Consider the following 27933-nt stretch of genomic DNA (forward strand, 5'->3'; position numbering starts at 1 on the left):
ATAGCTTCCTCTTATCTTTTTTTTTTTTTAATAATGAAGTATAAAACTCACCCTTCATAAAATTAAATATAAAGTATAAAAGCTTATTTTTTTTATATAAAATTAAATATAAGACTCACTCTTCTCAAACTTCTCTCAATTTTTTAGAAAATTTTTAAATTATAAAGACTTATCTTTTTTAAATTCCTCTCAGTCTCTTATAATATTTTTTAAATATATACTAACTCTCCTTGGGTTTCCCTTAGTCTATTAATTAGAAACTTTGCATCGACATGAGTTTATCTTCTTTAGTCCTTAATTTTTTTAAAAAAAACAAGTTTTTTTAGGGTTTCTTCATCTGTTAGAAAACTTTTCTTAGCATGTATTCCTTTTTGTTTCCACTTCTATATATATAGAAATTTCTTTTTAATCATAGTATATACCCCTACATACGAGTTCTTTAATATATTACCTTAGGATTTTCACCTCTCTTCTCATTTGAATAAGAATCAACAAACTCGTTGTGCTAGATATTTTTACAAAGTATTTATATATAAAATATTACAAAAACTTCGAAGCTACCTATAAACTCAAATTTAATGGTCCTAAACCCCATCGAGCTCCAAAAACTCACGGTCCTTTATAGGCTAACTTTAGATAAGAACTCAAAGTAATGGATTCAACTCATAAGAAAAACTTAATCCTCCTAACTTCAATTATATTTTGGATTTTATTATCCCTGTACCTTTAGGTATTTACATAATTGTAATTTCCAAAGCATCTAAACCTTAATCATGTTTATTGTAATACTTAGCCATTATTAGTAGCACTTGATTGGTTACATCTTTCTAATTAATTTGGGGGATGATAACAATAAGTCCCTCCTAAACTCTAAAACAAGTAGTCAACTGTAGACAGGCCAGATGGAGGAGACCACGGCACTTGAGTGACAACCATGTACCCTTCATACTCAAATGCAACATCTCTTCCATCAATCTTGCAGGATCTTGGTTTCTCAGAAGCAAAGACCCTCATTTCTCCGCTTCCCTTGATGCCAATCTGGACTGAGCTATTGGAATCATTAGTGTAGGCCAATGATTGGATAGCACCACCGGTGTTGAGCATGTTCACTAAACCTATAGGAGCAAATTGGGCTGGTTTTCCAGCCAAGGTGGTGACCGGAGACACTGTGACGAGCTCAAAATTGAATGGTTCTAGCGCTATTTCAATGTTCTCGTGTGGCTGGGAGAGAACCAACTTCTTAGACTTGGACAAGTACATGGCAAAGATTTGCACTCCTTCAATGGAAATTGGGTTCTTGCCACTATTCCATTCTATGTCTCTGGGGTTGGTCTTAGCGGTCACCGAGTGAGAAAATTGGGCTGCACATTTGTTGCGTCTAGTCTCCCGGCACCATCCTCCTCCTTGGCAGTTGAATGTTCCAATAACTCCAGTAAACTGTTGCAATGGAAGCATAAAGCAAAGAAAATCATTATGGTGTACGGAGGACACGATGAGCAGGCGTTAATTGTATAGTCAAAATTGCTTACCTTGTTGAGGTTCCAAATCTTGAGCATGGTGTTGCCATCATGCAGAGGATCCTCAAAGAGGCAATCCCTGGTGGGAAGCGCATAGTAGTTGCACCGGAGAATTGAGCCGTCTGGCAGCACTAGCCTCTTGAGCAGTGAGAAATTGTGCTTCCCAACAGAGTCGCTAACGTAAATCGGGCCACCGGAAATCGCCCTTGAAGCAGCATGGAATTCAGCACAAGGATGAGTAGACTGGAACATATCCCAATCTGGGTGAATGAAGTTGCCCATCCACAAACTGTTGTAAGCACAGTGCACCATATGACACCCTTGGAGCCAAAATGTGCCGTTTGGATCACCAGATGGATCGGTGCACCAGAAGTCATCACCTGTTGACACAATATGAACATCTTATAATATGAATTTAGCATGATTTATTATATATAAAAAGGAACTGCAGCCTAAAATTGATCTTCATCTCTAAGAAGCACCTAAAGTTGCAGAAAGTTGATATGTTTCGAAGCAGGAGACAATGGGAAAAGAAACAAAATTTATGCGTAAAAGACCCCATCATCGCGCAAGCTTTGAATCAATGCTAGATAATGACTTGGTGATGGATATGGGGTTGCAATTGACCGTTCTCTATAATTAAAATATCAAAAAAATAATCAGAATTAATCCCTTGAAGATCACCAAATCTTAGATGCCACCACCAACTACCTTGCCAGAAAGACAGATACTACGTCTCAACCACACGTATTAAACTCAATCCGGTAAGTTAATATGACTAATCTATAATTTAAAACTTAATCCCAGTTGATTTTTAGTTTTAATTGGTTTTGATATTCATCTTGTTGCCGTTTGATAAGGGAAAATTACAGTGATCATTCAATAATTTAATTGTTTTTATCCTTACTTTTCTTGAAAAATTATAGTTTATATTATAAATTTTGTTGCAGGAGTAAGAATTTACATTCTAGACTATCTTATAGTTTAATCTCTTTTATAACTATAAAAAAAATATAAATTATAATTTTTCAATACAAGATGTAAAAACAAGTAAATTATAAAATAATCAAAGTATTTTTTTCATGTGATAATTTTACCCTTTTAAATTCAATCTAATTTTAGTCAGGTTAGAACTAAGATTATTTTTTTCATGATAAAAAATCAAATAATTTAGATTTTTTTTCTAATTATACCTTATATAATAGTTTATTTTTGTGTTTCAAAAACATTAAAAAAATTATTTTTAATTTACTTTAAATTAATATTTTTTAAAGTATTAATTTAATTTAATTTTTATTTACTTTAAAACATTTTTTTACAAATATTATTTTTTAATATATTTTAAAATAAAAATTATTTTAAAAATAATTACTTTCAGAATCTCAAACAACTTCCACACTAGATGCGATAACCATGATGCCAGCAATACATGACCCACAAGCATCTGTCCTTTTATTTTATTAAGATAACTCTCTCTTTTTTTGGCAAATGAGAAGTTCTATCTTTCCTTGCAATTAAAATATAAACGAGAAAAATTAAATAATTAAGCACTGCCTACGTGTCGTAAACACAGACTTTGGAGTACCACATCCATAATAAATAAATTTAAGAGACATACCGACACGACCAAGAGAGATGGCCTCCGTTCCGAGGAACATGAAATCGTTGCAGTGTTCCATGCTGGCTATGACACCATTCCCTTTGAAGTGCTTCCTCACCGAAGCTGTCAAGGCCTTGTAATATGCCTTGGCCAGGTCAACTCTTCCACCATAGTCTTCACTCAACATTTCCAGCAACTGCGCAGCATGGCAGATTATGTATATAACTAATTAAAAACCATCTAATTAAGCCCTGTAATTAACAAATAAATCATACCAAAAGTATGTCCTATATATAGTATTAATTAAGGCAAGATCTTGTAATGCATGATCCTTTGCTTATCCTGTTGATTTCTTGATTAAGGGGGGAATCAGAGTGAAAGAAAACGAGATGGTGGACTTTTTGTTGAGACAAAAACGAACGTATTTATTGAAAAACAATTACTTGGTGCAATAAAATTGTACTAACGTGCCGACCAAAGAAGTCGAAGTCGAAGTATGGAAACAATCAACACGACTGAGATATATTTGGTCGAAATTGAAGAAAAAAGTGCGCACCTAGCATGGAGATATATGTTAAAATTTTTGAATTAGATTAATTTTTTAATATAATATTAGAGTTTTAATGATAAATGATCACAAATTTAAATAACTTTAATCTTATTTATATGATAAAAAAAATATTAAATATAATATATTGTAGACATGTGCAATTTCAAGTTTAATAAGTTTTTACTTGAAGGAGTATATCAAGAAATAATATAATTTATATCTAGAAATCTTACTAAACAACTTAAACAGATAGTTTTTTAATAAATCATACAAGTCAATGAGATGAAATGAAAATTTAAATTTAGAGCTTTATTTTGGTTGAATTTTTAGATAAATCAGGTAAAATAATGACTTGATTTGACTCAATTGATCTAATTAAATTTTTAATGATATAGTTAATATGTAAAACTTAATTATGTCAATTAATTGATCCAAATTAATTTGGTAACTTATGAATTAACTGAATAACCTGTAAATTCAAGCTTTTTTATTTTTTGAGTTCATCCCCGAGTTAATCTAAGAAAAAACCACTCTTGACTAATTAGTATTGGGATTTTCTATTTTGTTTGAAACAATTAATCAAGGAGTTCAGTCCTCCCTTCAATATATATATATATATATATATATATATATAGCTTGGTTATTAGAAACTTACATGAATAACGTCCACCTTGACGCCGTCAATCCCAACTTTCGCCAAGTGTGAATGAATTCCCTCGTACATCTGATCTACAATCTCAGGCGGCACAAGCCCCACGCCATTGTTCACAATCTTATCGACGGCCAGATCTTCCATTGTCGTCTTCAATCCCGGTGATAATTTTGGCTTAACAACTTCTGTTGGTGGCAAACCAGGGACATTAGGCCTTAGCCCACCCCAGTATCCACACAGTGCATGCCACACGTAGACATAGTCCACAGTGTTAAACTCTTCCTTCAGGTCCTTAATAAAAGCCCCCATGCCTTTATTATCGGCACCGACGGCCAAGCTCTTAAGACTCTCGTAGTCCCTGAATTTGTAATTCTCTTGGAACCTCAATAGCCTGCATGGCATTTGTTCACCTGCACCAACAGCAGCATTCATGCCTTCTTCTGTGATGGAGTCCTCATCATGACTAATGGATTGCCAACCATCATCAATCAGCACAAGTCCAGGCGGGCACCCGCCTTCAACAAGACCCTTAACACCATCCCAAACACCTTGAGGATGCACGGTAAGATAGAATGCATCCCAAGTACACCATCCAAACTTGTCCACGATACCTGGAGGAGTTTTCTCCTCCAAAAGCTTGAAAGTACCCAGATGCACCCTAACCACCTCCATGGCTTCCTTCACCAAATTGTATGGATCATCACCTGCATGCAAATAAACAACACTCCGGAATCCGGCACCACAAACCTTTGTGGACCCACTTTCCACACAAACGTCAACGTTGTCGTCGTCGCCCGGCTGGAGAGAAGCCCGGAAAGGCCCCTCAAGAAGAGGAAGAAGGAGAACGTAGGGTCTTCCTGAATCATCAAACTTATCAAGCATGACCATTTGAGTCTCGTGTTCAAGGTCTCTGCCGTTGGAGCCAACCCAGTGGGTTGTCCACCAGACCTTGAACCTGAATATGCTCATGAACTTTATGTTCTTCAATTTCCCAATATGGACAACGTGCCTGTCCTTGGATTCTTTCGAATCGAACCCCACAAAAGATCCGGCGTTGTCGCATATTGTTTTTTCAGTGAGTGTAGCAGGCCAGGGACTGAGGGTTATATTATCAGGGACATCAGAGAGAAAAACGTGGCCATTGACCACAAAGTTTGATCCCTCAAGAGAGATCAAAGACGGGTTATTGCCATCAACCAGTCCTGAAGCACCAGAACCAGATTTTCTTACACTCGGAACCATTGTTGATCAAGAACGGGCTGCCTTCAAAGAAAGAGAGCAATACAGAGAGTGAGGAGTAGGGTTGTAGTCCAGTTTGTGGTGAGAAGCAGAGAGCCAAGTGTGGTTATATATATTAAAGACTGTGAGACTGAAAAGCAAAATGGAATTGGAAAAAAAAGAGAAAACAATGGAGAAAGTAGATTCTATGTGATCTCTAAAGGAAGTAGTTAGCTTGTTTGCTTTGTGCTTGGTTGAATTTGAGCTTGCTTGATTTCTGTTATGGTAATTGCCTTATTTATAGGCTAGCTCTTGAATTAAAACAATTGATTGAGGAAGGTGAAGTGGTGTTTCCTATTAGGTGACTGGACCAACGAGATCAGTGCTTCCCATAAAATATAAGAATCTTTATTTAAGATTATCAAGTAATCTTTAAAATATACATTTGTTGATCTTTTTTCTATCCTACTCGCGGTGCAATTATTCCACCTATCCAAGATTAATATATATATATATATATATTACTTTCAGTTATATTTATAAAAGCAGAATAGATCTAAGATCTGACCGATTAGGTTTTAAATTGATTAAAAAAATAAAAATAAAAATAAAAACTTATTTAATTTTATATGTATCATATGCAAACATAACTTATCAAAACCTAACTTTTAACTCATTAATTTTCTAAAAAAATATAATCAAAATAAAATTATTTTGAATTTATTTATCTATTTTCACCCTATTACAAGTATGCTTTGAGCAACCACTTCTCAACATCATCAATAAACTGATTTCACAAAAATAAACCAATCATGTGACAAATACATAGCTTCTTTTAACCTAGTTTGAAAAAAAAACAAAGAAAAAGGAGAATATTTTCCTTTTTCCGGGAGGAATCATTTTTCTTCCTTTTTCTCTGTGATAATATTCCTCCGCCTTATGAACCTTCTTGCTACGAAGAAATCACAAATACATATATTCTTCTCTTTTCTTTTCTGCTTTGTCCCTTACGGAGCTTGGATTGGTATATATTCTAGCTTTTTGAATGATCCATGTAGCCAATTGAACCCATAATTACTTTATTAATGTAATTCTTTACATTACAGAAAAAAAAACAATAAAGTTGAATTCATGAATTTAATCAAGTAAGAGAAATCATAGGTATCATTAATAATTTAACTTTAGATTAATTATGATTAAGAGATGATAAAAATGGAATTTTATTAAGGTTTTCTATGGGTGTTGTCTCTTGTAATAACAGTTCGTTAGCTCAAGTCGATGATGGAAACTTGCTTAAACTAGGCATAGAAATTTGTTATTCAAGTTTTTTTTATTACTTATATTATTTTTTAATTTAGTTTACAATTGCAAATTTTAGTTGGATCGATTCTCTTAGCTATATATTTAAGCAATACTTTTCTATAAAAAATTAGTTACGAAATTAATATAAATATAAATTTATGGTTTGCTTTTCAAAAGAGATTAAATAGATCGATGGTTTAGAATTTTATTAATTAATTAGTGCATGATTGTAATTTTAAGATTTAAGAACATGCTCTAATTTCTTTCTTATTTTCTTAATGCTTGAAAAACCTTTTAACTTCTTGCTTACACTTTGTCATTTTTGTGCTAACAGATACTAAAAAATATAATAATGATTATTTTTAAAAGTATTTTTTATTTAAAAATTATTTAAAATAATATTTTTTATTTTAAAAAATTATTTTTAATATCAACAACGATCTAAAAATATAAAAAAATTAAACAAAAAAATTTTAAAATTTACCCAACTTCATGCAATATTAAATAAGCGTTTAATAATAACTTAATTTTATGTTCTGGACTATGTTTGAAAAATATATTAGACTTGAAAATATATTAAATTATTTTTTTATTTTTTAGTTTGCTTTTCAAAAGAGATTAAATAGATTGATGGTTTAGAATTTTATTAATTAATTAGAGCATTATTGTGATTTTAAGATTTAAGAACATACTCTAATTTCTTTCTCATATTCTTAAGGCTTGAAAAACCTTTTAACTTCTTGCTTACACTTTGTCACTCTTGTGCTAGCACATCCACCGTTAGCTAGTCTCACTGGGAGAATCATATATAGTATTTTAAAAAATATGATAATGATTGTTTTTTAATATATTTTTTATTTAAAAATATATTAAAATAATTTTTTTTATTTTTAAAAAATTATTTTTAATATCAACACATCAAATTAATCTAAAACTATAAAATTTAAACAAAAAAATTCTTCTGTTTAGAATGCAATACTAAAAATACCTCGTAACAACTTAATTTTGTATTTGTAGCTACATTTAAAAAATACATTTAATTTGAAAAAATAATTTAAAAATTCTAAAAAAATCTTCAAAAAATTAACTTAATATATTTTTAAATAAAAAACATAATATTAAAAATTACAAAACACAAATTCGATGCATGGCAAGTGATGTCAAGGAGCCCACTATCCACCAAGGGAAAAGGATAATATTCTTATTAAAAGCGTGTGGACCTCTGACAAAATGCCGTCTCTCTTCAACTTGAGCCTCCTCTTAATTACACCATGCCATGTTGCTGTGTCCCAAAAACACTTCTATTTCTTCTTTCTTTCTTTTTCTGACATCTTCCCTCGGTTTCTGGGTAGCTAAATAGGAGAACTTTTCGAGGTTGTTCTTACCAAAATGGAGCCTAGGGTTTGAAGTTTCGACTCTTGAGGTGGAGCACCGACCAATGCCACCTGTGCGTCTCCGAGGCCATTGAGCACCGACCCTTAAAGACCAAATGCTTTTTCCAATAATAATAACAAAAGCTGAGGTGAAATGTGGAGACATATGAGTCGGCCACGAGTGTTGCTTCTCGGACAAGGCATTCAACGTTGTTAACTACCAAATACTAGCTCAACTACCGTTTTTCTATCTCGATAGTAACCGATCAAATTAATGCAAAACTCCCTTCTATCAAACTCAAATCGGCTTGGCTTGTTCACTAATTTGTGATGATCTATTAAAAAAGAAGGTTGAAATTACTTATGTTCAAGTTCGCTTGACTTGTTAAGATAATCCAAGAAGCTCGGGATTTAAAACTTCATTTTAAAAAAATCATTCATAATTTATAATTTTATCCCGGGTCTATATTATTATAGAGCTCAATCTTGTTACTAGAATAATCTCAAATTCAATATAAAAATAAATCCCATCTCAAATTCAATTTAAAAGATGAATACTATTACGAATAAGGGATAGGCCAAATAAAGAGAAGACCTTCTACTAAACTTGGCAAATAAAGGATAGTGCGAATAAAAGGAAGACCTTCCACTAAACTTTGTTGTAACATTATTATTTTTATTTTTTTATTAACATAAAAATTTAAGTTAATTTATACATTTTAATTAATTCCAGGAATTCTAAAATTAATAATTATATAAATTTTTAGTAATTCTAGAATTTATAAAATTTAAAATAATAATATCTAAAAGATACTATCAGTTGGAGCTACTGGAAATTGCCTTTGATCAAAAGCAAAGTGACATCGATTGTTTTACCAATGCTATTCCTATAAATAATTAATTTGGTTTACAGTTGACCTTTTATTGGTTTCCGAAGCAGGAAATTACATCACTGGTTATATTTTATTAATATATCGTATTTTCTTACAATTATTTATTGTTCGCGAATAGGAAAATAAACCAAATTGTCATATGATCAGGCTGGTAATATGTACTCGCATGTTGCAAGGTAAAAAACTGTGAAAAACGATACAAGAACTGAAGCTCCTGATGCAATCACAAGATCAAGGTGCGTGCACTTCCAAGTGACCCTATTTACCATCACTGTTCCCACCATACTCAGTTGAATTTCCATTCCAGAAGGAATTTCTATCGTTGAATCGGCCATCATCGCCATCATGTTTCAGTGTGTGAATGTTGCTCCCAATGCGTGATGTTGTCGTTGGCCTGCCTTGGCTGTCATTTCTGCCAGTTGCCGAAGAGTTCTGATTTGGGGAGTAACTGGAGTCAGGTCGGTCTGTTCTTGCAGTGTTATTCTGAGGTGTTGAGTAGGGACCTGCGATTTTGAAGCCAAGGGTTAGAAAGCACGTTCCGCAGAAGCACTTTGTGATCAGTTCCATTAATTCACAAAACATGAGTACATATAAGATGATATCTAACTGTAAAGTTCGAAGACAATATGTTCTTTAAACTGAGCATCTTGCCACTCTAGTTTTCCAGCAATCACCACTTGCTCCAACAGAAATTATTTCCAAGGATTTCATGAACATGGGAAATGAATAGAGAGATTTATCTGTAAAAGCTAATTGCAGAGATCGACTACTATTTCAAACGTTGCATATTCTGAAGAACTTATCACTTTTATTTCCAAAACAAAACAAGAGCCCAGAGAAGAAAGCTTCCGCTTCTCTTTCAGGAAAGCATTAACCCCCACTCGACCCACATGCCTCTCCATCACTCATAAGTGATATGAAAAAATTCATTCCACAGAAATAATACAGAAAAAATGAAGAGCCACTGAATCGATTGTGAACAGAGGACATTTACCAAATTCAGACCACAAAACCAAACATACCCGCCATATATTTATATTTAGGAATATGTTTTTACAGTTACAGAAAATATGCAATTGTAAAGGTTCCAAGTTCCATAAGTGAAAGATGCATGCATGCATGCATACATACATATATATATATATATATATATATATAACAAATTTTGAAGATTGTAGGCATAATGACAATGAAAAAATAGCCTTCTAAGAGGCCATTTGCATTTCAGATGTTAGGCCCAAAGAAATATAATTGAATCATAGCAGGGTATGGAAACTCACTATATTCCCATATGCCAGATTGAGCTTGTCCAGAACGTGATGAGCTTGCACTACCACCAAAGTAGGAGAGAGGATTGACATAAGATAGAACCCTTTTGACATATGCAAAATATCCCCCGTCATTTGCATTTGCTGAACCACTGCTAGTTGCTCTGTCCGAGGAAGAACCTCCTCGGTGGTAACTTGTGGCTCGCTGATGAGGAACCACCATCAATGCTTGTCTATTAAGCAGAGCCAACTCTGATAGTGATTTACTCAAATCTGAAACAGGTTAAATTAAAAACAAATTTATAATGGAAATGGAAATGAACTAAATTAATAGCATTTTTCTCTAAAAATGTTAGTATTAAGAGATATTCGATACATAAATTGAAAAAAAATATCTATATGCAATGCAGATAAAAGAATATTCAGTGGCTTCTTAATGAAATGAATTCTAGAACATGAAATTAAAAAGTAAAAGAAAAATATCATCTCTATCCAACCAAAGCATCATGCCACTTGTCAAAGTGCATCTGATGTGCATACCTTGATCACTGAATGTCTTGCGAGGATAAGGAATGGCAAGATCATATGCACCAATGCCACTTGCTTGGTTTCTGTCCACATAATTTTTAACCATTCTCAAAGTGCTTGTCACAGAAAACTTCTCCTGTAAGCTAACACCATCCGGCAGACGGATATTTAAATGAACATCACTCAATACAGTAACTGTTTTTTTATCATCCAATGTCCCAGGCGTGGATTCAGCCTTTTTATCTCCTCCTGCTTCTTTTATTTCAGTAGTAGCACCTGAATGATTACCAATAATCTTTTCTTGGGCAAGAAGACCATCTTCAGGACCAGAAAATATATGATCAGCTATGGTATGGTCTGATTTGGTTATTGAACTGGGTAATTTATTGTCTTCGTCAGGGGGACATGTGGACCACTCATCCCCAGTAGCCTGTGACTTATGAACATTAAAAGATTTTGTAGATGTCTTGTCATCCAGATTGGTTATTGTTTCCTGTTCATGCAAGTGACAAACCACCCAAGTATGTAATACCATTATTAAACCATAAAAGAACCTCATGAGTGCTGTAGCTTAATTACCTCAGCTGTGGGTTGTTCATGACTCGCCTTTTCTTCTATCAACTCAGAAGCGGCCTGTGTTTCAAGCTCTGAAGGTTGGGCATGGCTCTCCACCAAAGGAAGTGAGACAACCGTACCTGAAGAACTTCCTTGCCCGCTGGAACCAATATCAGACGACCCAGAAGAAGGTGGTTCAGATTTCTTCAAAGCAAGTGCTGCCGTCAGGACAGTTGCTGTTGTTTCCTGTACTTCATCATTAGAAATTTCAAGTCAAGAGGAAAGACACAAGTCACAAAAATGAGAGTAGGGTACAAAAGCATGAAGTCCCTCAATAGCTGGAGTAGAAAATAAACAGAACAGTAACCACGAAGAATATCCCATTCTTGTGATCTCAAGTGTTAAGTAAGAACAAGGTCCAAACAATTAGCAAATGGTCAAAGTGGAATCACAAGTATGATAGTTGCCTCAGAAGTAAATAACAACACTAGGAGTTTTAAGATTTATGCATGTAACTAATAAGATGAACCAGCTTTTACATACCTGGATATGAAGGCTCAACCTTGCCTTCTCTAAACCAGAAGCCAAAACTTCAGCACTAACAAACCCTTCTGTGTAATGACACAGAAATATAAATTAGTCATATTTCTACAATATCATTACACATCAGATTAAATGCGCACAAAAACCAAAGATTTCAAACAAAACACCATACCACTCTGCCAAAGTTGAACCCCATTGTAGCCAATGGCTGTTATACAAGGAGCAGATTTCTGTGGGTCTTTGATTTCAAGTTGATGCAAGGATACCATCTTCCTTTTAAAATGTGACCTTTTTCTGAAAGCTTAACGTGTAAAAAGTTTGTACAAAAGGATACATATTGCAGACAAATTCATGGCATCAGTGCTTCCTTCTTTGATATGCAATAAAATGCAGTACTTTGAGAGCGACTCCACCACCTAAATGCAGCACAACAAGGTCAGAACCATAACAGGCTATATCATATAGCATTCAGAAAACGAATCCCGGATTAGAAAAAACAAAGAAAACCCTACTTTGGAATCAGCCCAGGTGGATTTTTCCAGTTCAGCGGACTCCACATTTTCACCTGCAAATCAAAACAAACACTCCACTGCGTATTAAAACAATTAATCAAGAAATATATTACATAACACCACTATACTATACGCAATCCCCGGTTCAATATGGTACCTTTGGAAACTATCTGATCACACCCAATCCTAAACTCTAGTTCCAAAATTTGAACTCAACACCAATTAATCCAATCACATCATCACTTCCTTCCCTCCGAGTAATGCGAACTTTCAAACAAAAATCTTCCAAAACAAATATCAACAATTCAATGAGCCATTAGTTGGTCTCACAAAACCAACGGTTGGGATTATTCGGGGAAAGATTTTCAGTAAAATTAGCATAATTCCGTAAAAACAGTGCACTAAAAGAAAAGGGAAAGTACCTGAAATGTAAACAACAAAAAGTTTCTTCTGTTTTTTGGATTCAAGAATTGCTTCAGGTATTGAACCTTTATAGGTAACTGCAGATATTGAACTCTCCATCTGTTTATAACCAAAAAAAAAACCCTAAATTTCAATCAACAAATTATGATCAGAATTGATTCAAACAGTTGAAATATAATACATATCATTAATTAATTAATAAAGCACTGAGATCGAGTAATTTAATTAATTAGTTTCACCTAGGGTTTTGAAACCAGAATAGAATACAAGAGCGGCCCTGATGGTCCGGATTGGAAGGAAGAGTGTGGAGAGAGTCGATGGTGTTTTATCTTTATTTTTAATTTTTAATTTTAATTTCGGTCAAACGTCAAAATATAACCCCAAATTATTGCAATAGTTTCAATTTTACATTCAAACTATCTTTTGTATCAATTTTACCCCCAAACTCTTTTGATTTCTTAAATAATGTGCAGTTAATGTTCCGAGATAGAAAAAATAGAGACGGTGGAGATAATGGAGACATGTCTCTATATTTTTTTATTTTAAAAGTATAAAAATTTATTTTAAAAATGAATATAAATATAAATATGTTTTTATTTATATCTCTTCAATCGAATATATTTTTGTTTTTTATATTTTTTTTTCTATCCTAAAACTTTAATTAAGTGTGATGTAATTATAGATAATTATTAAAAATTATTGAATTATCTACAAAATGATGTCTTTTATTACAAAATAAAAGTATAGCTTGGAAGAAAATATGGATGGCATGCCTTAGAAATGGAAGGAAGTTCTTAATCTGAAATTTTAGAAAGTCTAAGTGTAAAATTGATTTTAAAAATTGTTTGGTAATAAAATTGAGTTGAATGGTATTTAAACCACCATGATGAGGTAAAAGTTAATTTTTTAGATACTATTTACTTCTTGTTTCATAGGAAACAAAGATTTCTAGAATATGAAAAACATATACCCTATCATTTATATTTTGAAATAATATAAATTCATTATAAAACTATCACATATTTATTTTTTATATTATAAAATACTAACAAGATACAATCTTGCTTATTTAACTCTAAAGGTCTTATTTTTTATTATTGAATATCAAAATAAATGGTGTGATAAATAATAAAATAGAAAAAAAAAAGAGGTTGAGGAATCTAAGATATCATCACTAGTTGAAGAAAAAAAAAAGAAGTTGAGGAATCTAAGATATCATCACTAGTTTTAAAGCTAATATATCAATAAAATATTGATCTAGGAGATAAGACACTGTTATATCCCTACAAGAATAAAAATATAAATTTAATTTTTAAAAAATATATTTATTAGAATGGATAGTTATAAATCTCAAAAAGAATCTTTTAAAAAGATGCGAGGATATCAGGTAATATATATATATATATATATATATGAGGATATCAGGTAATATATATATATATGCACAAGTTATTTGACTTTAATAACAAATTTTTAAAAAAGAAAAGAAAAAAAAAACATAATCACTTGGTTCAAATCCAGCTAGAAAGCCAACTAAAAAAAACTTAATCACTTGATTCAGGCGAGGTGGATTGATGGTTTTTCCCCTCCTCCTTACTTCCCCCTCTCTTTTCACTTGTTGGCATGCAAATATGAAAGTTCTAACCAAAAGATATCTTTATAAGTTATCCTTATGATTATAATTTTTAAAGTATGATTGATTTACCTCAAGGTTTGGATTATTAGGTCATTCCAACTTTTAATTTTTTAATTTTTTATAAAATAAAATAATATGTTTTTATTAAAAAAAATCAATACATTACAATCAGATTTTACTAGTAATTAGATAAACTTAAATTTACAATGAACAGGGTAAATAAATTCCCTTATCATCCACTAAATAAATTCCCTTATCATCCACGCACGAAAACACATAATCTCCACAATTAAAAACCAAAAACATCTTCTTTACCACAGAAAAACTACTCTCTGTATCCTCTTTTTCATCTTCTCCTCCATTACTTCAATCTACTTATCGGGCGGTCCCCTACAAACACACACACAGAGGACTTGTTTAGCAAATATCCCAGGCCCATCCAGTTCGGGCTCTCTATTCACCAGTCCATCGTCAGTTGTAAAAAACCCTATATTCTTTGAAGTTTTTCTGTAGCTTCATGAGGTTTTAGAAGGCAGTAAAAGACAATTGTTTGAAGACACCCCTGGAAGATATTCTATGTCCATAGGCTGCACAATAAAGCTAACAACTATCGGCTGTTTCTATCTGAAAGTTCAACTGTATGTGTGAGTTACAAGCAGTTTTGCATATAACAAAATCATCAAGCTCACAAATTATTTTCCCACGGTTAAAAAAAAAAAGAAACAACTAACTCATAAAAAACCAAGGCACAAACATCCACATAAAAGCAATTTGATCCTTGCACAGAACACCTATGCTTCTCCATCGTAGAAAACAATACATTCAGCTCAGACTACTCTAATGTCGTCAACACTAGGAGGAAAGAATGCAGAGAGCAATTGATTCAGCTCAAAACAATCCTCCTGCTGCGCATGAATAGGTCTAGTCCAAGTGCCTAAAAAAACTTTTGACACAGTTTTAGTAAATAATAATCACACTTGTTAATGCGCAAAAAACGATCCTTAGAAAACTAGAGCAGTATATCCAGTTGCGTACTGCACCACCAATTCCATGGTCAATAAATCACTTCGAAAAATCAGCAGCCAGGTGCAACTACTGGCAAGCGAAAATGCCAATAAAGCATCAGGGGCACTATTAGGTTATGGTACAATCCAAACCTACATGTCCGAACTCATTATATGAACAATTAAAGAATATATAGAGTGATCAGGAAATCTGCATGCAATGACAAGTTGCAGCAATTCCCACGCAAGAAACTAAGTTCTTTGCTTTGGGTCTCTAGAGCAGCAGATGCTACCTTCAGAAGTGATTTTAGTGCCTTACAACATCGCACATTTTTTACTGGAACTCAGCTTCGCACTACACATTTAACACTGCAAAGCTTCGAACATTCATATGCCAATTCCCGAGCATATGCTTAGGGTGTCTCAGTGTGTAATTAAGCATTCATATTAGATTGTCGACATATCACCATAAAAAAAAAAAAACAAGAAAACACACCATACCTTGTTAACTTGAGGTGGATATTCTCCCTTCAGCTTGGGATCCATACATAATTTAACTATGTCTTCTCTCAGTCTTAGGCTAGCCTGGCAAAATAAAATTTATGTTGATCTCCTCAATCGTTTTAAAAAAAATGCTGAACAGAAAAGATATGACAACATTGCAACAACCAAGACAGAGAACTCATCCACGTAACAAGACTATTCTGCCCACACGATCTGGTATGATCAACAGGAGAGCCGCTCCGGAACTGTTAACATTATTCATGCTGATCATCTAGTGATTGCATACCTGCACAACAGGCACACAAGCCACAAATCAGATGGATCGTTCCATGACCACTAACAATAATTTAGAATTAGTTAAGAAGAAACATTTAAAACCCATTCAGAGGGAAAAGAAACGATTCTGATACAACATATTTATCCTAGTAAGTTAACAATTATCTCAGCATTATGAGGCAAAAACCGTGTACGGTCACAGATTTAAAAACATCTTAATATGAGAGATTGAGAACAGAAGGATTACTCTCCATGTAAAACTGGGAGGAACTAGAGCTACAGCTCAACCTGTCAGTATCCTCTTAGAAAAATGCCAGCCTTGTTTGATATCCCTCTTCAATGGAGATCTTTGCCAAAATGAGGTTGAGCGTTAGAAATAGCCCATAAACCATATTGTTTGCAATTAAGATGTGATGACAGCCTTTGAAACTCCAGTCTTTGGTCAATGAAAAGATGCAAGACTGTCCTTTGCTTCCACAAAGAATATGACACGATCAAGAACGAATAAGAATACTGCTTGAAGTAATATAAAGCCAAATTGGATGAAAAGGCGAAGGGTCTTGTATGTTCTAATGCTTCATATACTAACAAAAATCTTACAAAAATTCTACAAATGCAAGGGACTACGTCATTGTAACGTGTTATGATTAATCTTGCATGTAATGACGAAAAGAAGGTGACAGCAATCAAGAAAAAGAAGAATAAATATATATATATATAAAAAAAGGCAGAAATTTATGTGTAAGATAATGCATCACTGTGAAGAGATTCTTACATTAGGTATTATTGTTTTGTGATCAGTTGCTCGGAATGAGATACCCACATGTGTGCTCATAAGCCAGGAATGATGCAGGATATCTATCACTGTCTTGTGAGTTGGAACTCCAGCAGATTTTCTTGCTAATTTATGGGATCATCCAATAAGTATAATACACCATGATATTACTTCATCTTGACTTGAAAGCACAAGAATTCTGAAAGGTGCATAGCTTATTAAATTCCAACACAACCAAAACATCTTTCCATTTGGTGATTCTATTCCATTTTTTATGGTCTAATCTAATCTCCCCCTGTTTGACAGCATGGCTTGCCGAGTAAATTTTATCTTTCTAAGCATGACCTTGACTTTCCTTTTCCCGCCAAGCACGCCCCTCTTCTTCATCTTCTCCTTCTTTTCCTTCCCACCCTCTATAAACACTTGAATGGCTTTTTCTCTTCTGTCATCTGATAGTAAAGCAAACTTCGCAAATTTCTTCGGCCTCACAAATCCAAGCTTCTCATTTATCTCCTTGAATGCAGGAACAAGACCACGCCTTATGAAGCATCCTTCTATTAGTTGCATTGAGTTTGATTCTGGGAGAGATGGCACATTTTTTAACTCAAGGTCCAGGCAGAAAGGAGAGTCCTTCAACCACATCTTGAGGGAGTGGGCCTTGGCTATGAGGAGCCCACTCCGAGTTTTACAAGGAAGAAATGGGGAACCCATCTCCCAAAGGCATGCTTTCAATGTGCTGTCAAGGGACACCATGTTGTATTCAGCTGTCCCTGTTATTAGAGCAACTGATTTTGGAGATTCTGGACATCCCTGCAAGGATGCATCCTGCCACATCAAAAGTATTATGTTTAGACCCACATTGTAAAACCAAAAGGTCCTTTTTCTTTTTCATTATCATCCTCGTGGTTCATGACATTAAGCATTCGTATAGGAGGCATGGATACTTGCCATATGTTAGATTTATCAGCATGCCAGCACATAGATACATGCAAATACTTTTTACCTGAAAAACTAGAGGGATCCAGACAAGTATGCATGTGTACTCATAAAAATATTAATGTATTTGCATGTGCATGTCACCATGTATGCCCAAAGATCGATGGCAGCAAGTTTATCCCATGTATGCATGGGAGAGGGAATTTCAGACTCGCAATTCACTTCTTCAACTCATGTAAGAAAAGGTCAATCAAAATCATATGACCCACATGAAATGATCAGTCATAATTTAATGAGAGATCTTGCCTGCATGTGGTCAAGCCATAAAGTAAGACCAACAAGAGCTGCACCGCCTGACAACTTTCTAAAATCAGCTCCCCAGTCCTTGTCAGCAACCCTGAATTACAAAGACCACAAGATATAAATTTATCCAGGTGCAGCACAATAGTTTTAAGAGAAAATGCTATAAGATCTTTCTGTATAGTTCAACAAGATAAAGCCATTAAAGTTGATAAAATATTTCAAATCTATCAGCTTTTACCTGAATACATCATGGCGATATATTTTCCTCTTGATGGCCAACAGAAAAACCCACGAAGCAGTGGCTCGAAGTTCAAATGCCCACAACAAATCCTCTAATGCATTGACAAAGTTAAAGGCTGCGTTGTCTTCCAAGGTTTCTAGCATCTCAAGGCACTGGTCCAGTGCTGAAACTAATGGTCCAGGTTTTTCTGTTAAAAGCCTGCAAAAGAAAAATCACTCAGTGCTACTGATATGAGAAAATAGAGTAATAGTATGAATAAAATTAATCTTGTACATGGTAGCCATGGTAACAATTGTAGCTAATCACTACCTGATTGGAAGATCAAATCCAGTATCTCGTAGAGCATTTAAGAGGAGAATGGCCTCACTCGTGTGCTGGGACAAACTTGCAGCCCTAATAAAGCATGTCCATATTCTGTGATCTGGTTCCAGGCCCTCTTCCTTCACTTGTTTCAGTTTCTGAATTCCAGCGTTGTAATCTCCATTTCTGAGATAAGCATCAATAACAGAACTATATGGTAGCGTACTGAGATTTGAATCTGTCTCTTTCAAATTTGAGAGCACCTTTTCCGCCTCCCGAGGCTGCCCAGAGCTGCCATAGGAAACCATAAGCAAATGCATTGTGGCAATAGTGGGTTCCACTCCTGCATCTTTCATCATGCTAAATAGCCTCTGAGCTTTAGAATGACTTCCAGAATTTCTATATATTTTCATCATTATATGATAAAAAGAGCGATCTAATTTACATCCTTTTGACTGTAACCCCTCAAAAAGTTCCTCTGCTTCCTCCACCAACTGTTGCTTGCCAAATGATGCAACTAAGCTTTTGTAGGTATCCAATTTAGGCTCCAATCCCACCGTTCTCATTTCATCCATCAGTACCAGACCTTCCTTTGGTCTATGATCTCGGCAGTACATCACAATTAATGTATTGTAAGTGTCTTCATCTGGCTCCAGCCCATCTTCCTTGATCCTCTGGTAAATTTGAGTTGTCTTTCTAAAATCATCAATTGCTACATACATCTTGAGCACAGAATTCCATATAGAAAGATCAGGCTTGAATCCTGCTTCTTCCATCTCAGATAGCATGGCTTCAACATCCCTGACCTGTTTTCCCCTGCATAACAGCTGAGCCATTACCCTGTAGAGATGCATGCTGGGAAAATAACCTGCAGCCTTCATTCCATGGTATATTTTCTTCACTTCAAATATGTTCCCTGCCCTTGCAAATGCATCAAGCATCAAAAGAATAGAACTTTTGCTAATTTTAAAACCTATATCTTGCAACTCCTGGACTACCACATAAAGTTCTTCCAATCTTCCATCAACAATCAGAGCTTGCAAGAGACCATTAATGGAATCTACAGTTGGAGAAGGGCCATCTCTCATCATCGTATTAAAAACAGCCCTGGCTCGCTCATAACAGCCACTTGCAGCATAAGCTTCTATTAAAGCATTCCAGACTTTACGGTTCACAGTAATGCAACTTTGTCTCATATTCCCGGCTACACTCTCTGCTTTCTGCCATAGCTTCAATCTTCCATATGCCTCGATCACATTGACATAAACAGATATATCATTCAAAACTGTGCCATCTGTTTCTGTGAGATCAATTAGATGATGGGCTGTTTCCGGGAACCCCATTTTACAATACAAAAGCATCATGCTTTGGTACAGACACTCAGATGCTTTGATACCACAGAACCTCATGTCAGAAAAAACCTGAGAAGCTTCAGTAAAAAGTTCATTTTCTAAACAGCATTGAATCAAAGCTTCAAACATGGTAAAACTCCCAGTAAAACCAAGTTCTCTACTATTACTGTATTCCTTCAAAGCAGTATCTAACTGCTGAGCCTTGCAAAGCATAACAACCAAAGCTTCAGTAATCATTTGACTGGACCTGGGAGTACGTTCTTTCAATAATTCAAGCAAGTCAAGTGCCACAGAGTGCCTCCCAGATGAACTATACGAACTCAAAATAGACAACAAATTCTCACGGTCGATTTCATAGCGATCACTGATTGCCCGTCGCAGCATTTTTGCAGCTTCATCATAGCAATCACCCTTGACGAGAATGGAAGAAATAGCTTGCGGGTTCATGCCACATACTTCTTCCATATCTCTGACAACTCTTCCAATATCTTCCACTTTGTTTGCATTCCCAAGAGTTCGGAGCATCAACTCATAAAGGGAATGTTCCGGCATAATACCATCATGAACCATTTCCTTGTAAAAAGTCATTGCCCTCTTCGGCTCATTAAATCTTAGATGGATGTCCAGCATAACCGAGTATGCTAGTTGGTCAGGCCTAGTTCCAGACCTGAGCATGCAATCAAAAGTCTCTTCAGCCTCCACTGGTTTCCCGGCCTTGGCATACCCACAAATCAAAGCACTATACGTCCTTAAGCTAGGTTTAACTCCTGTGCTCAACATCTCGGACATCACACCAGCAGCCTCCTCTATTTTGTTTGTCTTCCCAAGCGAATCAATTAAAACAGTATATGTAATCACATCAGGATTCCGGCCTGATGACTTCATGTCCCTGTAAAGCTGTAATGCTAGATCATTCTGACCTTGCTTACCATACATGTGGATCATAGTGTTGTAAGTCATCTCATCTTTGCCAAACCCTATTTTCACCATTTCCTCACATATCTCTTTCACTTTCTCCACATTCCCTTCTCTTGCGAAAGCATACAGCAATGAATTATAACTCACGGCATCTGGAAAAAACCCTCTCGACTCCAGATCATTAAAAAGCTGTTCTGCTTTGCCAGACAGTCCGCATCTTCCATAAACTGAAATCATGGCATTGTAAGTCCACAGATCAGGTTCGCAATGATGTGCCACCATATCATCAAAAACATTAACAGCCTCCTCCAAATTCGATGCCCGTGAACAAGCACTGATAAGAGTATTATAAGTAATTGTATCTGGTCTAAGACCCGATCTTCTCACTTCAGTTAATAGCTCAATGGTCAAATTAGGCGTCATTTCACCTGCTTTCAATCGAGCATTTATCAATGTATTGAAACTAACAAGGTCTGGCTCACACCCTCTTTCATGCATCAAATCAAACAGTTCTTGGACCTTATTAAACTTACCACTCCGTGCATATGCACCCATCATGGCATTATAAACTTGCACAGTATTCCCAACTGAAGGTTCTGCCCTAGTAAATACTTCCACAGCCAATGGCTCTTGATTGGCCTTTCCCAAAACAGCCAAAATAGTGGATAGCATCCGCGCATTGGGGGAATACCAATGGCGCAAATTCAACCACTCATAGACCTCCAATGCCCGGTGCCAACTTTCCTGGCCCACAGACTTAACCACAAAGCAAAAATCAGTTGGTGTCAACTGCACTTTCCTATCATCGAGAACATCAGCCACAAACTGGCCTTGTTTCAATCCTAATATCCTGTCAGTCAAATATTTCACCCTCTCCCTCCAATCTCTAGCCTTCCTAAGTGCCAGTTTATTCATTTTCTTAACTCTAGTCCTACTTTGCCTGCACCCCAACTTTTCTTCTTCATTCCCATCATCATCTACATCATCATTCAATTCAAGAGACCCTACACCCAAGATTCCATCTTTAGACGTTTCAGCCAATTGGGCATGTGAGGAATGGTTCAAGATTCCATCTTTAGACATTTCAGTTAATTGGGTTTGAGAGGAGGGGTAGTAAGTTTCGTTCAGTTGAAGTTGAGGCCATCTGACTGATGGTGAAGCTCTGCTATAGCTGAACTTTTGCGGGGCATCACTACTACTATCATTATTGTTGCTGTTAAGTTCAGTAGTGGCAGTAGAGGGTGAAGACTGATGTAAAGAGCAAGAAAGAGGTGTGCTTTTGCATACCTTTGAAGGTGGTGATGATATAAGGGCCAGGACTCCTCTGCAAGCCATGCTTCCACTCATTACAGTCTCCCGATATTTTGTGGTGTTTCAGAGGGGATAGGAAATGGAGGGTTTAGGGGTTTGGACCGTTTAGTTCGTTTTTGTTTTCTTTGTTTTGGTCCTTGTGTAGAGGGTTCACATATTCATTGGATGTATCCGGGGTTGTTTGTTTGCTTTAAAAATAATTTTTTTAAAATAATATTTTAATTTTTTTTTATTTATTTGTCATTAAATTTTAAGTTAATTAATAAAGAATTTTATTTATTTATTTTTCATTAAATTTTAAGTTAATTAATAAAGAAATATTTTTTTAATTAAAAATTTTAATTTAATTTTTTAAAAAATATTTTACTTTTATTTTGAACAAAAAATATGATTCTAAAAATTATAAAAAAATTTAGAATCATATTATTTGTTAATTATATCAAATTTAATTCTTAAATTTTTTATTAATATATATTTTATTTAAATTTTTTATTTTCATTTCTTAAAATTTTATTTAATTTAATTTATTTTTATTTCTTAAAATTTTATTTAATTTAATTTATATATTTAATTAAAATCAACAATGTTAATTAAATCACAAGAAACCTGATTAAATTTCACCATATTAATATCTTTTCAGGTAGTTGATGTGATGAACTTGAAAACTTAACCTAAATCATGTTTTAATCTAAACTATATTTGACATTAATCTAACCAAACTTAATTAATCAAATATTAACCTAATTAGTCAAAACCAAGAAATTATTTAAAAAATAAATAAAACCAAATCATTTTAATAAAATAAAAAATTGACATAAATTGACGCTATAACCAGGAAGTAACCTGACAGGTCAAGGACCGGCCCTTTACCAACCTGACAACCATGCTAGTAATAATGAATATTCTTTCATAATAAAAAATGCAAGCACAAAGTGAATCAAGGCCGGCTGCTCCGACCACATTCTTGTCAGCATCATAGTTTGGGTGTTTTTTAAAGTTTTTTTTTAAATTATTCTTTTTTATTTTTAAAATCAATATATAAAGATCATAAATAAGACAACTTTTAGAATGCACCCCATTAGTGTGTCCTCTCTTGCTTGAATGCTTGTTACAATGAACGCAAAAACAAAAAGGTCATCCGCACAGCGAGTTCGGCTCAAATAAAGAAGAAATAGAGCATGCATAATTTAGGTGGCGCCAAGCAAAAATGAAAGAAATGAAAAGGGCCGGATTCCAGCAGAACAATATTGACATAAAGAGCATGTATAATTATGAACAACATTTGTTAATGATCACAAAAGGATCGTTTGAAGGCAAACAACAATCCCTACATAAGACTCGAGGCCTCTTTAGGGTCAATTTATGACAGGAAAAAAAAATCAGCAGCCTGAAATACCAGCAAGAAATAGACAGAAAATCGATGCCCCTAAAGAGGACAACCCAAACCTACACACCAGATCTCATATATTAAAAATTAAAAAAATATATAGAATTGTCCGCAGAAATCCACATGCAAAGGAAACCAAACTGTGCAAGTTGCAGAAATTCCAACACGAGAAACTGACTTCTTTGGTTTAGGTCTCCGGAGCAGCAGGAGCAACTGATTTTAAAAGTGGTTGGAGAGCCTTGACAACAATGCTCATATTTGGCCGGAACTCAGATTCATACTGCACGCATAATGCTGCCACGGCTGCCAACTGCAAAAAGGGAAAACAACCATAGCATGAGAAGCTAACAAACTGCATACACATGGCCACGCCTGTGCACATGGTGGGGACAAAAATAATGATTGTGTGCAGAATGCGCTAGCATAGAGCTCAAATTCAATTGTTGACAACATCCATGAGAGTAATGATACCTTGGCAACTCCTTTAGGGGGATATTCCCCCTTCAGCTTTGGATCTACACATTGTTTAACTTTGTCTTCACTCAGTCTTGGAGTAGCCTACAAAAACCAAGTTAAATGTCAAAACATTCAAGTCCGGAAGAAGAATGATTAAAATAGAAAGGTGCTAAACGGAAATGAATAGATATTACTTCCACAATTGAGGCAGAAAACTCACCCAAGTAACAAGACTCTGTTGCCCACGTGGCATGGTGTGATCAACAGGTTTCCTCCCGGTAAGAAGCTCTAGGAGAACTACTCCAAAACTGTAAACATCACTCTTCTGTGTCAATTGTCCAGTCATTGCATACCTGCAAAATAGTTATCAAGCTAAAAATCAGTTGCATCCTATAAGCAATAAAAGTTATTTACAGATATTATATGAGATGAAGATGCAATGAAATGGAAATTGCAGAATATGCAAATAAATATTTTAGAGAGAAATTTTAGACATCCAGTAAACAGCACCCATCAAAAGAAAAAATCTTATGCTACAGTGCAGTAGAAGGTCCACATTGCGTTCATAAACCATCACTGCAGATAACATCAAATATCACATCTCAGCTATTATCCATAAAATTGGTAATGTCAAAAGGTAAAGTCAGAAGTTCAGAAGGAAAAATAACTTCCAACATCCAGCAGGCAATACAATAGAGAAGTAACACAACTTGTCCAACTTCTCTGATCATTCAAAAACATTAAATCTAACCTATCTCGATAAACACAATGATGTTACTGAACCTTATCCATATAGATAAAATTCTCCAAGCATGGAATGATTTGGCTAGCACATATTGGGATCGCTCAACAGCAAATTGTGCTTATAAACTGTACTTTATGAAAACACTTGTAGCAGTTTGCAATGAAGCGTGCACAGAAATAGCTACAAGTAGAATAAACATGCAACATAATTGAAGAGTTACAGAAGCCTTACTCAGGAGCATGATAACCGAAGGTTCCTAAAACTCGAGTTGAATGAAGGCGGGCAGCCATGTCAGGAGCCTGATTTGAAAGGTTAAAGTCTGCAATCTTCGCTTTGAAGTCTTCAAAGAGGAGCACATTGCTTGATCTGATATCTCTGTGTATTATAGCTGGTTGTAGCTTCTCATGCAAGTATTCCAATCCCCTTGCTGCATCAACTGCAATTTTCACTCGCTGAATCCAGTCGAGCACTGGTCCTGGCTGTGCACCTTGAACTCCCTTTCTACCTGCCATTGCGAGGATATATAAAGTTAAATCGATTATATTAGAATGTAAATGATGAACAGACAAGATGAGCTCATACCATGCAATATGTCATGTAGGGATCCCATTGTTGCAAACTCATATGCAAGCACTCGGAGATTTCCTTCTACACAGTACCCGAGTAACTCCACAACATTTTCATTCTTCAACCTTGAGACCATGGAAACCTGGGTAAAAAATTTCAGATGTCTTAAGAGACCAAAAGGAACAAATTGCAGGGTGCAGAACAGAATAGAAAAAGATAAGAAACAGATAATTGGATACATGTCCTTCCTTTCCCTTTAAAATGAAGCACACCTGAGTCAAAAATTCAAAATTTGTCTCCGGCTCGCTTGCAACATCAAGTTTTTTTACAGCCACAGCTTTTCCATTTTCTAAGCTTGCATAATAAACTCTTCCATAGGAACCTTCACCAATCAATGCTTTCGACCCAAAATTGTCAGTCTTCTCTTTCAGTTCTTCCAAAGACAATGCAGGCACTTCAATAGGTGGTGCTTCCTTCTGTAATTCAGCTTTGACAGGAGCTGCTACTTTTGAGCCTTTAGGATACCCTAAAGTTCCGCAAAAGGAAAGCAAAATAGAAAGTTCAAAAAGAGCAACCATGCACAATCAAATAAACCCCAGAAATATGACTGAGCAGGACTTGGAAGCAGACGTAATGAATAAAACTTCTTGTTGATGCATGTGTAACATGTAATTGGCACCAAAATCAAAATTCATGATTGCTCAAAGATAGGATATGTCAGAGCCTGCTTTAATGAAATTATCAAGAAATAGCACGATTAGGTACAGCATTCAATATGAAAACTGAAATCAATAATAAAAGTGATAATATCTATGTGCTATGCACCCCCATTAACATTTTAGAGAAAGCTGCTGCCTAGAGAGAGCATAGCCAAATTGTATTCTGAAAGAGACAGAATCTAGGTTGTAGGATCATAACCATCATCTTTAAGTCTCTCAATTCTGAGAATCAAATTTACATGCTGTTACCAGAGATGTGAACACATAGCCTGCACAAAACTACAAAGACCAGATTGGCAAACAACACAAAATTTTGCATGCAATAATATAGTTTCCGTCTATATCATTGAACTTAACCATTCAAAAATGTTAATCCAACCACTGCACTCCCTGACAATAGGAGAAAGAAACCTTAAATAGACCAAACCCTCAACTTTCTTTAGAATCCCATCATAATTATTAAAATCAACATGGATGCAAATTCTTTTTTCCCTCCCCTTTGCTTCCCTTATTACCAGCAACTGTTAAACAGAAGATAATCTAAGGTTCAGAGTACTTTACCATCTCCGTAGTTTCCCGGGCTTCTTAAGCGCTCGCTCTCATATGGTGGGTACGACTCCTCTACCTGACAGGTACAACAAAGCCACCGACGCATCTTGTCTTTTTTCCTTGGAAATAACTCGTCTCCGCCCCCTTCACCACCTTGTGTTCTCTCCAATCGCACAAAGTGCCCAGGAGATGGCGCATGTACCTATACATTCAACAACAACAACAATAACAGAAATCAAAAGGGAAAAAACAATAAAACTCCAGAAAGGATAAAAATTTCAAGAACGAAACGAGATTCACCTTATAAATTAACCCAAAAAATTCGAAATTAATCATTTTCTACCATTAATTTACGTTAACACACAATATAATAAGTAAAACATCAATTATACCATTATGATGAAAAAACCCATTAACGCAATTAATCAAATTAAAGACAGTATTTAAATTTTACTGCAACAAATCTCTATCTCAAACTTGAATTAATTAATTAATTAATCAAACCCTACCCCATAATTACGATGAATATAATCCTTGTCCATCAACAACAGAAAAAACAAACCCTAAAATTTGGGTAGGAAAAAAAATAGAAAGTAGAGCGGGTGCTAACTTGTAATGGAAATAATTGACATTTCAACTAATTTGTAAAAAAAAAAAACTTATAGAAATACTTAATCGGTCAAAATTTATGAGTACAAGTAATTATATAGGGAAAAAAATACAAGTATTCGATTGGGAAAATCATATAGTATGATAGCTTCATATCTTTAAATAAATGAAACATAAAAGTACTATTAATTGAGTTTACCTGACAGAGAGTTGATTGTTACAATAATATTCTTATAATAAAATTAATTAAGTTATTTGATTGATTAAATTTTATAAACACTAGTATTTAAATAAATAAAAAATAATACACGTATTCAAAAAAAAAATCACAAGATACATTATGTCGGCAATTTGTTTTTTAGCTTTCAAGGATATATATATATATATATATATATATATATATATATATAT

At 34.7% G+C, this 27933-nt stretch overlaps 4 protein-coding genes across 7 annotated transcripts; all 4 read right to left on the reverse strand.

Annotated features, from left to right (window-relative positions):
- Window positions 1–745: 745 nt before the first annotated feature.
- LOC105134344 (probable galactinol--sucrose galactosyltransferase 5) lies at window positions 746–5828 on the reverse strand. Its single transcript, XM_011038719.1, has 4 exons — window positions 4323–5828; window positions 3136–3313; window positions 1530–1897; window positions 746–1437 (listed from the first exon to the last, which is right to left on the reverse strand). The coding sequence occupies exons 1-4, from the start codon at window positions 5559–5561 to the stop codon at window positions 871–873; spliced, it is 2352 nt and encodes a 783-aa protein (XP_011037021.1). The 5' UTR covers window positions 5562–5828; the 3' UTR covers window positions 746–870.
- A 3285-nt stretch (window positions 5829–9113) lies between these two features.
- On the reverse strand, window positions 9114–13267 carry LOC105134345 (UBX domain-containing protein 4-like). Of its 3 annotated transcripts, none has more exons than XM_011038723.1 (10): window positions 13174–13267; window positions 12934–13033; window positions 12512–12564; window positions 12334–12412; window positions 12172–12237; window positions 12000–12067; window positions 11481–11702; window positions 10914–11394; window positions 10386–10646; window positions 9114–9608 (listed from the first exon to the last, which is right to left on the reverse strand). In XM_011038723.1, the coding sequence occupies exons 2-10, from the start codon at window positions 13031–13033 to the stop codon at window positions 9364–9366; spliced, it is 1575 nt and encodes a 524-aa protein (XP_011037025.1). In that variant the 5' UTR covers window positions 13174–13267; the 3' UTR covers window positions 9114–9363. The 3 variants fall into 3 exon arrangements, with proteins under 3 accessions (XP_011037025.1, XP_011037022.1, XP_011037024.1); XM_011038720.1 differs by having other exon boundaries at window positions 12334–12415; XM_011038722.1 differs by having other exon boundaries at window positions 12334–12415; window positions 12934–13057; window positions 13174–13225.
- A 1849-nt stretch (window positions 13268–15116) lies between these two features.
- Window positions 15117–22667, reverse strand: LOC105134346 (pentatricopeptide repeat-containing protein At3g18110, chloroplastic-like). Its single transcript, XM_011038724.1, is given in 6 exon segments — window positions 15117–16820; window positions 17130–17494; window positions 17496–17954; window positions 18372–18462; window positions 18607–18807; window positions 18919–22667. Coding segments are annotated over 5 exon segments (4398 nt in total). The 5' UTR covers window positions 22527–22667; the 3' UTR covers window positions 15117–16820; window positions 17130–17455.
- A 1036-nt stretch (window positions 22668–23703) lies between these two features.
- On the reverse strand, window positions 23704–27516 carry LOC105134347 (PTI1-like tyrosine-protein kinase 1). Of its 2 annotated transcripts, none has more exons than XM_011038725.1 (8): window positions 27423–27516; window positions 26926–27115; window positions 25918–26171; window positions 25661–25787; window positions 25310–25583; window positions 24554–24686; window positions 24349–24435; window positions 23704–24187 (listed from the first exon to the last, which is right to left on the reverse strand). In XM_011038725.1, the coding sequence occupies exons 1-8, from the start codon at window positions 27453–27455 to the stop codon at window positions 24065–24067; spliced, it is 1221 nt and encodes a 406-aa protein (XP_011037027.1). In that variant the 5' UTR covers window positions 27456–27516; the 3' UTR covers window positions 23704–24064. The 2 variants fall into 2 exon arrangements, with proteins under 2 accessions (XP_011037027.1, XP_011037028.1); XM_011038726.1 differs by lacking the exon at window positions 27423–27516 and adding an exon at window positions 27306–27341.
- Window positions 27517–27933: the final 417 nt, after the last annotated feature.

This window comes from Populus euphratica, unplaced genomic scaffold (assembly GCF_000495115.2).
Source record: "Populus euphratica unplaced genomic scaffold, PopEup_1.0 scaffold67.1, whole genome shotgun sequence".
NCBI lineage: Eukaryota > Viridiplantae > Streptophyta > Magnoliopsida > Malpighiales > Salicaceae > Populus > Populus euphratica.

Bases quoted from the DNA above. Each gene is read 5' to 3' on its own strand.
- LOC105134344 (XM_011038719.1), bottom strand. From the start codon at position 5,561: ATGGTTCCGAGTGTAAGAAAATCTGGTTCTGGTGCTTCAGGACTGGTT. The intron at 1,898-3,135 runs GTATGTCTCTTA...TTGTGTCAACAG, and splicing joins CATCTCTCTTGGTCGTGTCG to GTGATGACTTCTGGTGCACC. The intron at 1,438-1,529 runs GTAAGCAATTTT...CCATTGCAACAG, and splicing joins AGATTTGGAACCTCAACAAG to TTTACTGGAGTTATTGGAAC.
- LOC105134347 (XM_011038725.1), bottom strand. From the start codon at position 27,455: ATGGACAAGGATTATATTCATCGTAATTATGGG. The intron at 27,116-27,422 runs GTAGGGTTTGAT...TTGAATGTATAG, and splicing joins ATATTCATCGTAATTATGGG to GTACATGCGCCATCTCCTGG. The intron at 25,788-25,917 runs GTGTGCTTCATT...TTTTTTACCCAG, and splicing joins ATTTTGAATTTTTGACTCAG to GTTTCCATGGTCTCAAGGTT.
- LOC105134345 (XM_011038720.1), bottom strand. From the start codon at position 13,033: ATGGAGAGTTCAATATCTGCAGTTACCTATAAAGGTTCAATACCTGAA. The intron at 11,395-11,480 runs GTAATTAAGCTA...TTGCATGAACAG, and splicing joins ATGAACAACCCACAGCTGAG to GAAACAATAACCAATCTGGA. The intron at 9,609-10,385 runs GTGAGTTTCCAT...TCAAAATCGCAG, and splicing joins ATCTGGCATATGGGAATATA to GTCCCTACTCAACACCTCAG.